This window comes from Leptodactylus fuscus, chromosome 1, assembly GCF_031893055.1.
Source record: "Leptodactylus fuscus isolate aLepFus1 chromosome 1, aLepFus1.hap2, whole genome shotgun sequence".
NCBI classification, from domain to species: domain Eukaryota; kingdom Metazoa; phylum Chordata; class Amphibia; order Anura; family Leptodactylidae; genus Leptodactylus; species Leptodactylus fuscus.
Genome location: NC_134265.1, coordinates 294,220,775 through 294,238,286, shown reverse-complemented (window position 1 = coordinate 294,238,286; position 17,512 = coordinate 294,220,775). Strand labels below are relative to the sequence as shown.

Genomic DNA, 17,512 nt, shown 5'->3' with positions numbered 1-17,512 from the left:
AGCGTGTTTTCTGTTTCTACAGTATTATAACTATATGGAAAACACTAGCGTTTCCATAGGTATAAGTGACATGCTGAAATTTCAAAAACACTCGCACCCGTAATTTTTTTCTGCAATATGTGAATGGGGCTAGCCACAATCCCATCTACTTTTCTGTACTGTAAAATGCAGCAGTTTTTGCCACGATGTTTCCGACGTGGCCAAATTGTGGCATTTACGCTACACGGGGCCACAGCCTCAGACACGTTTTTTTGATTAGTCATTGAACCTCAGGTATCCAGAATGGGTAAGAACTGGAGATACAACCAATCTGATAACTGCTGAAGTTTATTGTTATATACTGTAATATTTCATTTATCTTGCATGGTATAATATAAATGACCTGGTGTCAAACTGAACTTGCTTACTGAGTTGTTCGGTTTCCAGACTATTAAAATGTCACATCTTTTTATAGAGTCGTGCCAGCCTATTCCAGGTACAACAGCGACGTTTAATAAGTAAAAAATATCTTCATCTAGACTGGACATTAATAGAGTGTTACATGTTTTCTTCTCTTAGAGATGGAAACAGATTGGACACTGCCATCCTCTGCCTGAGTAATATCTTGAACATATTGCTTATTATAATACTAGTTTTGCCCTGATCCAGTAGGTTATATTTTTTTGGACAAGTAAGGGTATGTTCACACAGAGTTTTTTGGCAGCGGATTTTGACGCGGAATACGCTGCCAAAAACGGTTCCCACTGACTTCAATCGGAGCCGCTCACTTATTTTTTCCGCTAGCTAGTAGCGGAAAAAAGAAGCGACATGCCCTATTACACACATTTTTTCAAAGCTCAAGTCCATAGAAGTAATATGAACTAAAACCTCTTTGACGTGGCAACTAAAAAGTGCTGCAAATATGCTGGGGATAACCTGCTCATACAAGAGGGCCATTATCCAAAGATATAAGGGAATAAGATTGGTGGGGTCCAACTCGTGGCACTCCTGATAGTCAGCAGTTTGGTGGAGCTGTGGGGCCACATAAAACTCTGGAAAAGGACTTTCTGTGGGTGTCTGTGGGTAACCAATGTTTTAGCGGTCTGGCTCTCCATCGTATGGGCCCCCTGGCACAGATATAAACCTCACCTAATAGCTACATTTTCCCACATAAGCTAAATCACATGATATTTTGGAGCACATTTAAATAAGATTCTTTTGCAGCCAAGATAAGATAAGCTAATCCTTTAATAGTCCCACCATGGTGAAATTCAGTGTGTTACAGCAGCATGGATAATACAGTAATATATTACAAGAAAGAACACATACAAGCTCATAGCAAATAGAAAAGATACTAGAAGTCATAGCAACTAAAAGAAAGAAAGACTTCAGGATCATTTAGTTCGCAATGCGAAGTGATCTCGACTTAGCCTGATTAATACCTGTTACATAGATCTTGGCACTTGGTCAAAGGAGGTATATACTGTATACAGCGATCACCAAAAATTGCATTAAAAGGTGGTCTTCTAGGAGGTGGTCTTCTAAAAAATGGGTAATATGGAAAACTAAAAATCCAACACAGAAAATGTGCTCTGGGTAAGGGGGTGGTCTTCTAAAAGGTGGTTCTTTTGGAGAAGTTTTACTGTATAATGTTTTATACATGTACTGTATATGCACATTATACATATAGAAATGTTTTTGCTGATTCTAATATACCAAATGAAAACCTAAAACCTAAAAATATACTATATTAGCATGTGCTGACATTCTGAAACAATTACTAGGGCAGAAACCACAGGACCTAAATAGTTTAGTATACCCCTGAAACTCACATAGATCCTGAAATGAAACACCTTACTGCACTGAAAATAGTTTCCTCTAATAATCTGCTAACACAAAAAGTCTAGATGGTGAGACTGCAATAAAACCCACCAACCCTAAGCCCACCAAACTAGATTCCTAAGAAAAGAGAAAATGCTAACCATACAAAACCATTTTTAGCTATATTATAATTCAGTATGTTTTATTGGTTGGTGTGAGGGTAGTATGGGTAGCACGGTGGCTCAGCGGTTACCAAGGTTGCTTTACAGCGCTGGTGTGTTAGTCTCAAATCTGACCATGGAGAACATCTGCCAGGAGTTTGTATGTTCTCCCCAAGGTTTGAGATTTCTCCTACACTCCAAAGTCATACTCCAAAGTCATACTAATGGGAAATTTAGGAACTGTGGATTGTATCTTCTGGCACCAGTATCTATCTGCACTTCTGGCAACAGCTTATCTGGACACAAAGGATTGAAAATGTTGAAATCCAACATTTCTGATTCTTTCCCTAAACATGAGCGGTCTATAAAGCTGCCCTTATATACATCAGATTGTTGTCTAATCCACTATAATTCTAATGGGGTTATCTACATTCTAATATTGATGGCCTATCCGAGACTCCCACAGATCAGGTGCTCTGGGACTGCACTGGGACTGGGACTTCTCTGTTTCCCATTGAAACTGTAGCAGCAGTGTTAGGTACTGCAGTGATAACCCATTGAATTCTATTGGACACCACTGCAGTACCTAAAACTATTACTACAGTTTCTTCAATCGTGAGTATGTAAACAATACCGGGAGCCATTGTCGTGGAACCACTAATCTGCCATTGTCCCATGTGTTGGACCCTTGCAGATCTAATATTGTTAGCCATCAATATTAAAAAGTGTATAACCCCTTTAAATGAAGCAAAATGATCTGGTGAAATATCTTAGATATATGGAGGTGCACAATGGATGATTATGTAGATAATCTGTTTTCCCTTAGTCCCAACAGCGGCACAATATGGGCCTTGTGCCGCTGGTGGGACGACAGGGAATAAAGAAATGAACAGGCGACTGGTGATTCCTAGAATTAATGACCTTCTGTTGTCTATAGAAAGTCTGATAATGTTGGCCGTGTTCTTTTACTCACTGTAAATTCCTGACACATTATGAGCAAATTTCCAATGATTGTAATGGATGTATCTAAGAATATTGTATTATGGCTTTTCAGTGATGAAAATCACTGAGCCCCACTTGGTACATGAAAGTCATCTTACATACATCAAAAATAGCTTTTTGGATTTATATCCCTCCAGAATTCTCACTCAGTCTTATTGGCTAGAAGGTGTTATAAACTCAGATTATTAGACATTTACTTAAAATTTTCTACAGTGCTTTTGAGCCTTAGATTATACCTTGTGATATAAAATAATATATATTATAATATTAGTTATTGAGAGATACTTTCAGCACATGTGCTTTCAATGTCGCTCTGGCTTCCATCAATGGAACGTCAGTTTCATGTTTTCTTAAAGGACTGGTACCAGGTTCACATTTCTTAGCTCATGTCGCTACATTTACCATCTGCATTTATATTCACTTATACCCCATATTTCATCTTTAGATATACCACAAAATATATATCATCGCTGTGATAAAGAATATTTCAAAATATTTAGCCATTAACAATGACATAAAGCTGTAGGTATATAGCATACGCTACAAAATGGAAAGAAGAGGAACAAATATATCCATTATCTTATAAAATGGAAATACCAGTTGTAAAAATTAAATAAAAGGATAAAATAACTACAAAAACAAATCAAATGTAAAGTAAAATTGTGAAAGCTACAGTAGTCAGGATATTTTTTTCTTAATTTTCGACACAATAGTATAGACACACACCTCACATCTGGTAAAAAATAATAGTGTGCATATTATAAACATACTGTAATACACTGTCTACCAAACGTATTTGGACACCCAGTAAAGTTCTGGGGCGGTGGAGTTATGGTCTGGGGGTGTTTCTCCTGGTATGGATTGGACCCTTGATCCCAGTGCATGATAAACTCAACACTGACGCCTATTGCACTATTTTAGATAACAGTGGGCTTCCTACATTATGGCGGTTCTATGGTCGGACCAATGTTACTTCCAGGATGACAATGCTAGCTGTCGTATAGCGAGGTCTACCATTGCTTGGTACAGTGACAATCAGGTTAACCGACTGGGCTGGCCTGCCCAGAGCCCAGACTTGAACCCTATCGAGCACCTCTGGGACGAGTTGGATCGCCGAACTAAGGGGTGCAGCAGCGATCCAAAATCGGTGAAAGAACTTGCCTGTCTTCTCCAAGGCAAATGGAATAAAATTCCACTAGCCATCTTACAAGGACTTGTGGAAAGCATGCCCCAGAGGGCTGAGGCTGTAATTGCCGCTCGGACCACAGGTGTCCAAATACTTATTGGTAGACAGTGTATAGTATTAAGGGAGCCATATGTATACTTTAATAAAGATAAGGATAGACAACAAAAGAGATGATATGAAGGATTTCAATGTTAGTATTCCTAAAACAGGTGAACCATACTGTGGATGTGTCAATAGTTACATCTTGGTGACATGAGGTGTGTTCACACCCACACACATATCAGGTATTTTATTTAAGGATTTCTTCCTATTCATGCTTCTTAAACAACTTTCTCCCCCTGTCATTTGTATGTAACTGATATCTGTCACAACATGATTTTTGTTTGAACATTGTGCTGTTTTTTGAAGAACTATAACAAGAGAACTTTAGGTTTGTGAGAACAGCGTGGCAATGACGTCCTTGTACCTTTGTGCTTGTTTGTTGTGTGTTGACATGCTGTGACTTGGGCTGAATGACACCTTGACTTAGAAAGTCAGCTTTGTATAATAGCAGGAAGAAAAGATTTCTCTTGTTTTAGATTACTTTTTGTTACTGTTTGGTTGAGGGCATGCGCAGAAGAGACTGGTGAAGGTTTCTTACCATTGGACTATCTAACAATCTGATCAGATGAGGAACATTCATTTTATATTCAAGTCGTAGGCATTAAAGTGACACTTTGCTTCTGTCTGGAGGAGAACACTCTGCAGTGACAATTTTGTGTTGACGCTCCATTGTGCCTATCATTTCAGTTTTAGTGGCCAGAGGAGTCTATATGGCAAGATGCTGGCTGAGACTGCCTTGGAAAGTGAGACTGTGATAGCACTGGGCAGTACTGTCAGCGACCAACTGCTTCACCCCAAGCGTGAGAAGGAGTATTATCGGAGGTTCTTCCTCCCAACCACGGTCAGTCTGTATCATAACACCAGGCTAAGCGTAGAGCAGTCCGCACAGAGAACTAAATGATCCTGAAGTATTTTGTTATGACTCCTACCATCTTTATTATATTTTCTATTCTGTGCTTTTTGTATGTTGTTTTTCTTGTAATATATTACTGTATTATCCATGCTACTGTAACTTATCTTATTAGTTAGTTGAGGCCCCTCTGAGAGAATGGGGAATTTGGGGTAAATAATCGAATGATAGTCACTAATGTTATTGATACCAATAAGAAATGTGATAATGAAGCTTAATTAAAGGAAGTATGTCTTTTCAGGGTTTTTTGTGAGCCCAATTCCTCTTCAGATTAATCTAGTATAATGCTTAAGAGTTTATAACGTGAAGTGAGTTAATGTTAGAGGGGTTATCCAACTTTACAAAACTGATGTATTATCCAAAGGATAGAATATGCATTTTAGATGAGCAGGGGTCCAACTGTCAGGACCCGTGTAGATCTGCTGCTTCCCTGTGACACAGAGAGCTACAGAGCTTACATATACAATATATATATATATATATATATATATATATATATATATATCTGTGAATTGGAAGGGTACTATAGTCTTTTCATATCTCGAAAAGAAAAAAAAAAGAGAGAGAGACACCGAGCAAACCGTAGTGTAAATCTGTAGCCTTACTGGTTAAGTGCAAAAGACAAATCTGAGCTCACCTTTAAGGGTTGTGTGGATACACAACACTCTATAAAACAACAGGATCACTGGATGGGGATCCTAAATTGGATGCAGCTGCGAGGTCCCTCACACCTCATGGGTGTATAAATAATGAGAGGATGGACCAAGTTGCCGACTTTGCGGTTAACAAATCCGGAACAAAAGGGACCCGCGCTGAATGATTAGGTGAAAAACGACCTATGTTAAGGAACTATTGCACCTGAGGAAGGGCGAAGTGAATGCCCGAAACGCGTAGTGTGTTTGTTCAATAAAAAGTCGTTTTTCACCTAATCATTCAGCGCGGGTCCCTTTTGTTCCGGATTTGTTAACCGCAAAGTCGGCAACTTGGTCCATCCTCTCATAGTCTTTTCATAGGGGTTGTTGTAATTCTGTCTGGTGGGTCCAAAGAATCCCAGTCCGACACTGGCTGGGGTCTGATTAGACACTGTCACAAGAGGACATAAAGGTGCTTCCATTCTGCCCTATAAAACACCTCTCAGAGGCTACCTTTGGTTAGAGTGCTTTTTGGAGAGAGATTGTTGTCTCCTAGACATGACTCTACGATGCACTGAAAGACATTTTGCCCACTTGAGAGGCTTTGACAGGGGGTGCATTATTAAACTGAGACCATCAGTTTGAGTTTAGGATCTGAAATTGATCGGGTTTAAGTATGCTGCGCTCTTCAGTCTTGCCTTTACCGTGGAGTGACACACTTACTGCTGATGTGATGACATGGGGAGCCATTTCATGACAGTCAGTCACCCCTAGTAGTGATACAAGTGACAGTAGCAGCTCTGTGATAAGTACAGGACATACAGCATCCATATGTGTTGTGTCTCATGGCAGAGTATCCAACTGGCAATTTACAGCAGGCTAATGCTCACCCACATACAACAAGGTGGCCAGATTGCAACAGTTCCTTGGCCTACCCTGTTGCCAGATTTATTGCTAGGCAAGCATTTATGGGACTAGATGCAAGACCAACTTTGACAACATATGAATGTGCAGGATCTACAGGCCCAGATGCAACATCTATAGGCAAATGTGTTGCAGTCTACCTTACGGAACGTATATTCAATCTTGTCTCATCTTGTATCCAGGCTAGAGGTGACCTAACATGGCACTAGAAATTCATTTGTAGTTTTACCCAATAAATGTATCTTTTCAGTCTAATATTAGTAGTCATCACATATATCATGATTACATTACATATGCAAAGTTACATTTGCTTCCAACAACTCTTTTTTGGTGCTTTGTCTATGAGTCCAATTACATTAAAATATTTAGAAAAAATAAAATACATCATGAAGAAGGAAAATTATGCTTTGTATTATTGTATCATATGAGTTATGTTGTCATATTACAGGTGTGTAATGCTTATTCATAATCTTAGTGCGCCACCTGCAGGCAGAAGTACTTATAGACATTTTATTTGCAAAAAGTAAACTGAAAAATATTACAATTTAGAAAATAAATTTTTCATGCACCGTCCAGAGATAGTGATAGTGGTTTAAACCTAATACAAAAGCCACAAAGTTATTACAACTGTGTACGTCAATGAGAATTATTGTATCTCGTTCATAACTGCAGACACCAACCTTACTGGTAAACTACTTGCATTTTGGGTTGTACTCAGATTTATGAATAATGCAAGTATTTTATGTAGGCATATAGTCATGTTCCTGCAGGACTTTGTGATATTTCTGTGGCAGCTGTTGTCAGACATACTTTCTGGGAATAAACCTTGAGGCAGCATATATTCTTGGCTCACAGTGGTAAAACTTGGCAGCTTTCAGCCATTATCTCTTCATGTAGCAGGTGGCAGCAAAGTGCACAGAGATAAATTCTTTTTTGGGAAGGAGTAAAATGCGAGCGCAGGTCCTCTAAGAAGACAAGGTTACGGTGCACCTTACTAGAAAGCTCTTACTTTCCCGAACTTTTACAATTCTATTGTTTGCAAGAATTGAACCATTGTTATCTTGGTCATTAAACTGTAAATTGTTCTCCACTTCTATCCCATGAACTTATATGAATTCTGCTATAAAAATGCTATACTGATTACCAGTTCCTACAGATACAGTATTCTCAGAAAGAACAGAGGAATAAGTTCTAAGTATATGCTTCCAAATTTGTATTTCACAGGAGAATTGTCAGGATTTCTACCTAAAGCATAAAAACACCTGTAATAAATCAAAAACTCACCAATTTTACACATAGGCCGGGGCCCCACGGGCCTGAAACACCGCGATTTGGCCGCGGGAAAAATTGTGGTGTTATACAGTACTTGCAAAGTGGATGGGAGTCATGCAAATCCCATGCCCACTTCGTGGAAAAAAATCGCAGTGCGGACACGCTGCAATTTCCAAAATCGTCGCGGTTTTGAAAATTGCAAGTTAATTATATCTATGGAAATGCCGGCGGCTTTCCCATAGATATAATTGTAAGAGAAAGTCCGCAGAGGAAAACTCATTGCGTTCACGCCATGGTTGTTCCCGCAGCGCTTTAGCGCGGTGGTTCCAGCCCATGGGGCCTTATCCCATTTTTTTGTTACAGATTTTGCTGCGTTTTTTTGAGCCAAAGTTAGGAGTGGGTTGAAAAGGAATGGAAAATATAAATGAAGCTCTTTTTGTTTAATCCACTTCAGACTTTGGCTCAAAAAAATTGCAACAAAATCTGGAACCAAAAACACTGAGGCTGAGGCCCCACATTGCGGAAACACAGCTTTTTTGTTGCAGATTTTGCTGCAGTTTTTTGAGTGGTTGCAAAAGGAATAGGAAATTTCTAGGAAGTTCTTACACTTCTTCCTTTTTCTCAATCCTCTCCTGGATTTGGCTCAAAAAATGCTGCAAAATCTGCAACAAAAAAAGCTGCGTTTCCGCAACGTGGTGCTTTAGCCTAAAAGACATTGGGGTAGAATTACCATTGTGGTGGCTTAAACAACTTCACAATCTATATTGGTTATAAGTGGTTTTTCAGTTTCCCCATTCATTTTACTCATGCACAGCCCTTGTGTATTGTCCCCATTACAACAGCTGATCAGTCTGACCTCCACTCATATAATATCGATAACCTTGCCTTTTATCTGTCTGGAAAAAAACTGTTTAAGTTACTGGCTCCAAAGTCACTTCAAAGGGGTGTCTTCTGGACATTTTGGAGCTATTGGACAACTTTTTTTAAAAATTGCCTTGCAGTGTTTTCCCATTATGTGCCCCTAGAAAGAGGAACAAACAAAAAAGTTTAGTCTGAGCTTTGACTACCTCCTTCTTCTGCATGGTATATGACCTCAACATGTGATGTCATCAAAGTCATTGCTGGGGCAGAGTAAACAAAGACCAACAGACCACTGACATTTGAATAGTGGTATCTGAATGGAGAGTATACATGTACTGCTGTATGGTAACTATTTACAGCAACAATATAACTCAACTATGTGGCTCCAATACACATGCAAATAGTTTTTTAGAATTTTGCAAAAAAATCTCTGTGGGCATCTGTATGATACTATTGATATACAAAGGATCAGTATGGTATCATAGATTGTGATAAGTATTATATTATGGCTTTGTTCAATTTGCAGGTTATGGCAGGTTAGGCTCATTTCAGATCTGCATTTGGGCCATTCTGTTTCCCTCTTCACATGAAAAATGCGGATAGAAATGTCCCACAAGCAGCACTTTTCTCTCCGCATTTTTTGTGCAGAAGCCACATGGACCCATTATAGTCTGTGGGGTCTGCGGGTTTCCTAAGGTAACCACTTTTTTATGTGGATTAGGTTTCCATTCGGGGCAGTGGCGTAATTAGGAATGGAGGGACCCCGTGGCGAACTTTTATCATAGGGCCCCCCCCGACTGACGCTGAAGACCCTGACTGACACTCCCCCCCACATTCCTGCGCACACTATTACGACCCATAGTGGCCCCTGCACACAGTGTTATATCCTATAGTCACCTCTTCACCCAGTATTATGCTCCATTGTGAACACCCATGAACAATTTATGTACTCTGGGGTCTTTTCAGACCCCAGAGTATAATAATCGGAGACCCAAGGAGGGGATACAAACATAAAAAAACACTGTTACTTACTTATTCCTGGCTTCGCAGCACTCCCCACTGATGGTGGGCATCTTCAATGATGTCTGAGATGTCACGTGACCCGGGGGCCTGTGTCGCGACGGGGCCCTGGTCATGTGATGTCAGGGACGTCACTGAAATAGGTCTGAAGCCTTCCAGAGCCAGGAGACATAAGTAACACTGTTTTTTTTTATGTTCCCTTACCTGTCTTAGGCTTCCAATCATTATACTTGGAGGTCTTAAAAGACCCCGAGTATAATAATAGTGCTTGTGGGGCCTGGGCATCACTTACTGATCCCGGCCCCTTCTAGGATCGGTAAGTAAATAGGACGCCCTATTAAAAAAAAACAAAAAAAACGTAGCAGTAGCGGCTGTCACTGGGCCCCCTTATGCCCCGGGCCTTGTGGAAGCCGCTACCCTGGTACTTACACCCCTAATTCAGGGGGTCCCCAAGCGGACTCCCCGAATGGAAACCCATGCGCAGATGTGATCCGGGCCTAACACGTACTATAATTCCTTAGAATCATTCTACCTTCTGCTCCATTTTTATAAAGATACACAAAGGATTTTTTTCCTCAGATTCCATGAGCATCTACTTGCCATGTAATGGACGTTCTCTGCCATAGATAAATTGCTTTTACTAGAGAATAAAGTTTGTCACAAAGGTGATGTACTATGGAGCCATATTAACTTTTGGTATCGTGGTGGTAAGAAATTAGGTTCTTTAGTAGTAAATAAAGAAATCTTTATTGGATCCAGTCCTGTTTTTGGTGGTATGTTGTACATGATTTAACCCTTTAAGGAAGTTCTTACAGTATGCCTGTGGCCTAGTATTATAAGATACAGCATTTATTTCATAATGTATTATTTGACCATGTCAATGTGGTTCTTTATGTCTCCACTTGATGGTCGCTTTATCCAGTCAGCCGCTCCTATCTATTATTGTCTAATCCACAACAGGTGCATTTCAGCATTTGCTTACTTGCATATTTAACACATATTAGATAATCCCAAGTGTGATTAGCAATTCTTAGAAACAGAGACTTGATTTACAGCACTGTCCTGGAAAGCGGTTTTAATAACTACATTACTGAAGTAAGTGTTATAATCTTCCTGAGAGAAAGCGACCTAGCTAAAAACATTAAATTCCATTGTTTCAATTATGAAAACCACTCTGGTTTCCTCCAACATTCCCAAAATATACTGATAGGAAAATTGGCTTGGGAAAATACCCTTGACAGTCACTAACTACCCCAATCCACAATGTTCCCTGCGCTTCGAGAAATTTTTTTTTACAAAAAGCCATATGTGTCCTAAAATGGCATCATTACCCACTTCCCGCCGGAGGCATTTTTTGATTTTCATTTTTCATTTCTGACTCCCCCTTCCAAACCCTATAACTTTTTTATTGTTCATATAACCATATGAGGACTTATTGTTTCCAGGAGAAATTATGTACTACATAATGGTACCATTTAATATTCTGTATTATGTACTGGGAAGCTGGAAAAAATTCACAATGGGGTGGAATTGAAGAAAAACTGTATTTTATTTTGTTTTATTTTATTGTACAATTCAATGCCAGGCAAGACTGGGTGCCTTCAATAGTCTACCGGCTGTCATGGATCTTGTTCCAGGGGGCTGGCCATCCTCCCGAAATTGGCAGCTCAGTCAGCTGAGCAGTCACCATATTAAAATATTCGACATCCACCGTACTATTATGGTAGATGTTAAAAAGGGAATAAAATATACACCTTGCCCAACAGAAAAAGGCCACACACATATAATATAAAAAAGTAATGGGTGACACAAAATCAATTTTAATTTGAAGAATAAAGTTAATGTGTCATTTTTACTGGACACAGAATTTCTCACATTTTACACTATTTGTTTCATACTAGATGAAATGGTAAGTCAAATAATTTTTAGATGCATTTGATGAATCCCCCCACTGTGTTTTTATGTTTATTTTTCACTTTTTGTATTTTTTTCCACCATATCCAGGAATGATAACATAGTAGGTTTGAATATCTGCCAGGATATTCAGCAGCATTTTCTACTGCAAAATCTCCCAACACTGGGTGTTTTTTATCTGTGGCTCACCTGCAGATCTCCTGGCAGTTACTCTACTGCTTTCAGCCTTTGCATTTGTTAAAACCGCCAGCAATAGTTGACTTGTTGCGTTTTTTTGTTGTGTAGGATGTGGGTGGAATTTGTTTACATCTCATCCAACTATGCTACAACTTTAAGATGCCACGGGTTACCACCAATGAGTTTATGGCAGCTAACCTGAGGTTGTTGGATTTGAAAAAATCTTTAGCAATAATTATTAACAATTTATATGGTCTATCAAGCCCTAACGAACTTGATGATTGTTTTAGGTAATTTTTTGTGTTTTTAAGGTTTTGGCGTCATTGTTCTTTGTTGGTGTTCGTATTCTAGAACTGTTTCTTTAATGAAAATAATGGATGTGTTGACAGCAAAACTCCCTGCATGAACATTGTGTTTACCCAGCTTTTCACCCAGTGGTTTTGATGCTGCTTTGAGCTGCACCAGAATGTAAAGTCTGAACCCAGTCTTATCTGCATAGTCTTACTTAGAGTATAGCTGGTTGTATTACGTCGTATTGGCTCTGCAGCAAATCCAAACTGATCTTTTCACTAATACAGTACATCATAAACAATAGTACAAAAAAAAAAAAAAAAAACACATGTGACTAGAACTATTTTTTCACAAATGTAATTTGCATTAGTATTTGTAAGCCAAAACCATGTACGAAATATAAAAAGAGGACGATGGAAAGGTTTGTGTTTTCCATATTTGAAACCTGTTCCTGGTTTTAGCTTAAAAGCGTCAAGCTAAGTCCAAACATTACATAAAACTAGGTTGTGGAACTAACCTTTAAATTTGCACCATAACCATGGCAAAATCTGCATGGATTTTGAGTTAGATTTCAATGTGAAATATGTGGCATAAATCCTTCACAGATAGGTCATGCAACAAATCCTAAAATTCACAGAAGATATTTTACGTACTTTGTGATCGGGGTTTCCCAAAGTCCTGTTCACTGACATTGTACTGTATTTCATTGCTGAATGTTGGTAGGTATTAAAAATTTACATTACCGTATATACTTGAGTATAAGCCGACCCGAGTATAAGCCGACCCCCCTAATTTTATAACAAAAAACTGGGAAAACTTATTGACTCGAGTATAAGCCTAGGAGGGAAATGCAGCAGCTACTGGAAAATTTCAAAAATTAAAATAGTTTTTGGGTGCAGTAGATGCTGGGTGCTGGGGAAGGGGAGGGGGTGTTTTGGTTGCCTGTCTGCCCCTTCCCTGAACTTGAGGACTGTTTTTTTTTCCCCACTTGGAATTCAGCCTGGCTGACTATAGGGTATCTGCAGTGCTCCTATTAACCCCTTCCCGATGGAACAGGAGCACTGCAGATACCCTATATTCAGTAGACCGGGCACTTTCAGACACAGGGATACCTAATGTGTTTGTGTTTCATAGTAATTTTCTACTTTTATATGTATTCTAGGGAAAGGAATGATTGAGAACTTTTATTTATTTTATTTTTTTATTATATATTTTAAAGCTTCTTTTTTTTCCCCCACTATTTTATGGGAGATTCTATACATTACTATCGTGGCTGGTCATAACACCCCCCCCCCCTTCAAAACAAACAAAAAAAAATTATTTTTTTTTGCTTGACTCGAGTATAAGTCGCTTTTTCAGCACAAAAACTGTGCTTAAAAATTCGGCTTATTCTCAAGTATATATGGTAAATATAGCATGTGTGAACATACCCTAGAAGCTCTTAGTTTTGATAAGAAAATATTCACATGAGTTTAATATTACTGTACAGTACATATACAAGTGAGGTATAGACTGGGTGACTTACCTGACTTGTGGACTAGGGTTTCCTGTCACTTTGCATTCTAGCCTGACTCTCTTGCCCTCAGCTACTTCTTGACTTTTCAGTTTCTGGACAAATCGAGCAGCTGAAGGAGGAGAGTACGATTTATTAGCCTGGCCATGCCTGCTTTCTTCTTTGGTTTGCTTAACTTCAGAATATTCTACTTTCTCAGTTTTATCCTCAGTGTATCTCACAGGGGTCACATCTGGTGATTTTTCTTGTGGTTTTTCGGCTTCCTTCACTTTGGGGTTAATAATAATTATGTTCTCCTTTTTCGGAGAGAGGTAGCCACTATCTGGGGAAGAAGAATCTCCGTTCGCTCGTTTATCTCTTGCTTTATTTGTCTCTCTAAATATTGCAGAGAGTTCTTCAATAAAATTAGCAGCTTTTTGACACATTTCACTTTGCGCATTAACATCCTTGTTAATTGTTTTCGATCTTGCTTTTGGAATTGGAAGTGTGTTGTAGCCACTTTTACCATGGTTTTTTGAGGCTTTTTGGGCTTGCAAAGCTCGAATTATACTTGGGCTAGTGGTTAGAAATGGGGATATCATTCCACGAACATTTGAGGGCTCTGGTTTGTTGGATTTTCCTGATTTATTAAGTCCACCATCCCTTCGTCTTGGGCCTTCTGATGTGGAATTACTTAATTTTACTTCTTTAAAAGATCTATCAGGCTGCTTAGCACGTGGAGGCAAAACATGTCCTTGGGTTGGATCCACAGTATGAGGACCTGAGAAGGCCTCACGTGCAATGTCAAGGCTCTTGTTCATTTCTTCTTGACTTAGGAAAGCAGAGAGTTCTGGGAAGTTTCCATCAATGGTTTCTCCATGCAAGTCTGATAAAGAGTCATAGAAGGAGTCATGGGATGAAGCTTCGGACGTATTTTCAGATAAACATTCTGTTTTTGTCTTATTAGAATAGATATCTGGAATTAAAACTGGCAGAGCTTGATCCAGCGCCCTGTTTGCCATCCTAAAGAATAATTCTAGTATAGACAAGAAAATAATACTGGTGTCAGAGTTGGTATCCACCAAACACGGGAATTATGACTTTGTCAAGAAATCATGTACTACAAGTATTACAAATGTAGCATCCCAAAGTTACCACTTGAGCATGTGATAATGATCAGTCATAAAGTAACATGGTATAAACATATAATATAAAGATAGTCCTTTAATCCTTTAATAGTTCCGCCATGAGGAAATTCAGTATAAAGTATAAAGTCAATTATCAATAGTGCCACATTGCTGGTAAACTAAATAATGGCATCCTAGCCAGTAGAGATTGCAAGTGCCACCAGACAATATAGACCTTTGCTAAACTTAGACTACAATAGATAGGAACATTTCATCGGTACTAAGGAAGTGTGTAAATTTAAAAGTGAAGAGTGAAAAGTGAAATAACCAAAGTTAAGTAATTCCTTAAAACTGTTAGTTATGATGAACATATCCGCAATAATACTTTTAGAAAGAAGAAATAGTATGGTAATGTCAGTAATGTTGTCAAGTACATCACAAATTATTATCAATGTAAGACATGCTTCGTAGCAATAGTAAGCATTCTGTATATCGGCAGCAGGTGGATATAAGAAGGTAACACTCACCGTATAATCCTGGAAGAGTTCTCTAGACAAGGGAAGGAGATGTACAGCTATACATTAAGTATTGCTTTGTCCCCACAGCACTCATGAGGTGAATGTGGCCTGAACCTTGCATCTGTTCCCACAGGACCATGTCATTCTTCCTCTAGTCAACTATATTTGGTAACTGATCTCATGTTTCAGTGAACTGCTATCTGAAATTCCAAGGGACAGGCTGTTGGGCCTTGCTGAAATACCCTCACTAACACTTGCCTCTCAGATATCAGAGGGACTACTTGTTTCATATTATTATCTAGACAAAGATTTCCAACATTAACAGGCACAGGGAGTTCTTATGAAATGTTCACAAAATTCTAATCGTCATTACATAAACCTATGCTGGAAATCATACACTCGTATGATGTAAGTGATCTCCGTACAGCGCTATGGAATATGTTAGCAACATGTAAACAAAGGGAAATAAAAAAACTTAAGCCCGGAGTATATGACATCTTGTATCTATGCACTATCTTTGTGAGACTCCATTAGTGTGACTGATGCAATGAGTGTTTTCTGACCCTTTACTTCTGGAGACCTGATGTTTATGAGTGAGGGTTGCACTCGCCAGCGTGTGTATGGAGTGGGAAATAGCGACAGCCCTCATTACGAAGCTTCCTAGAATAGTATATGGCTCAGTCTGTATACATTACTCTTACAGGCTTATGGAGGCACAAACAAATGTAGCAGAACTAACCCGAACTTCTTCAGTTGGTTAAACTTCTGCAGCGTTTAGATTGAAAAGTTATAGGAAAACTATTTTTCTGTCTGTTGTGAATATAATAGCTTATGAGTATTACGGACCATTTAAACCTAAAATAAATGAGTAACCCTCCTCTCTTCTTGTATAGTAAAAATTGATCGGTTTGTAGCTTTTCTGTTCTGTACTATATTTAAAAGGGTTTTCCCTTGAACATATTTAGATTTGTAAATAATTAAAAATTAAGCACAAATATAAATAGTAATTTTTTTAAAAAGGGATATAATAATTAAAATTGCAATTTTTTGTCCCTAACAAGACTATTCTTCTCCTATCTTTAGATGTCTTCTCCGCGCCGCCGTCCAGTAGAAATCCCGTTTTTCTTCTGTATGCAAATAAGTTCTCTCGCAGCACTGGGGGCATCCCCAATGCCACGAGAGAACTCGTTGCCTCTCTCTTTGCCTGGAACGGCCTCTCCCTGATTCTTCTTATGGCGCTGGCTTCAAACTTCTAGGCATGCGCAGTTGGCTCAGCCATCGCCTCGAGCAGAGCCGACTGCGTATGTACACGGCAATTTTCCTGTGGCCGCTTGCACAGTAAACAGGTGTAAGCGGCCATTTTATTGAGGCTGCTTACACAGTAAGCTGGGGTAAGCGGCCACAAGAAAATGGCCATGGGCATGAACGGTCGGCTCTACCCGAGGCCCGATGGCAGAGCCAACTACGCATGCCTAGAAGTTTGAAGCCAGTGCCAGAAGAAGGCGCAGGGAGAGGCCGTTCCAGGCGAAGATAGAGGCGGCACTGGAGAGTTCTCTCGCAGCATTGGGGACACCCCCAGTGATGTTTGAGCACTGGGGACCGCCCCCAGTGCTGTAAGAGAACTCCTTTGCATACAAAGGAAAACCGGGATTTCTACCGAATTGCGGTGTGGAGAAGACATCTAAAGGTAGGAGAAGAATAACCTTTTTTAAGGCTATTCCTAAGTGTTAGGGACAGAAAATTGCATTTTAATGACTGAATTCCTTTATGATAGTTTGTAATCATATGTTCATACAGTGGAAAATTAAGAGGAGGTTGAGGTGGACAGGGCATTGACATTCTGTCGTGAGGAATGGGACAAATCAGCTGGAAGTTTCAAGCTGTCGCAAGATCAAGTAGGATGCTTATTTTTTTCATTGAAAACAATAGGATGTAAAATCAAATGCGGAATCTACTGCTGATTTGGGAGTGGAATCCACCTAAAATGGCATGAAATTCATCATGTGAACATACCATTAGTGGTGACAGTCTGTTGTGTTGATTGGTTGCCAATGGATACAACCATGAATGTAGGAACTTTCTATGGTCTGACATTTGTCAGAAACCCAGCTATGATTTCCCAG

General features: G+C 39.3%; 1 protein-coding gene across 1 annotated transcript in view; it reads right to left on the bottom strand.

The window, feature by feature from the left end:
- The window catches only part of PALLD (palladin, cytoskeletal associated protein), a 247,199-nt gene extending 231,692 nt beyond the window's left edge, over nt 1-15,507 (bottom strand). Inside the window, exons 1-2 of the mRNA XM_075258140.1 lie at nt 15,399-15,507; nt 13,778-14,780 (exon numbers count right to left, since the gene is read on the bottom strand). Of these exons, the coding sequence (XP_075114241.1) occupies nt 13,778-14,766 (989 nt within the window). The 5' untranslated portion in view covers nt 14,767-14,780; nt 15,399-15,507. The remainder of the gene's footprint in view (nt 1-13,777; nt 14,781-15,398) is intronic.
- Nucleotides 15,508-17,512: the final 2,005 nt, after the last annotated feature.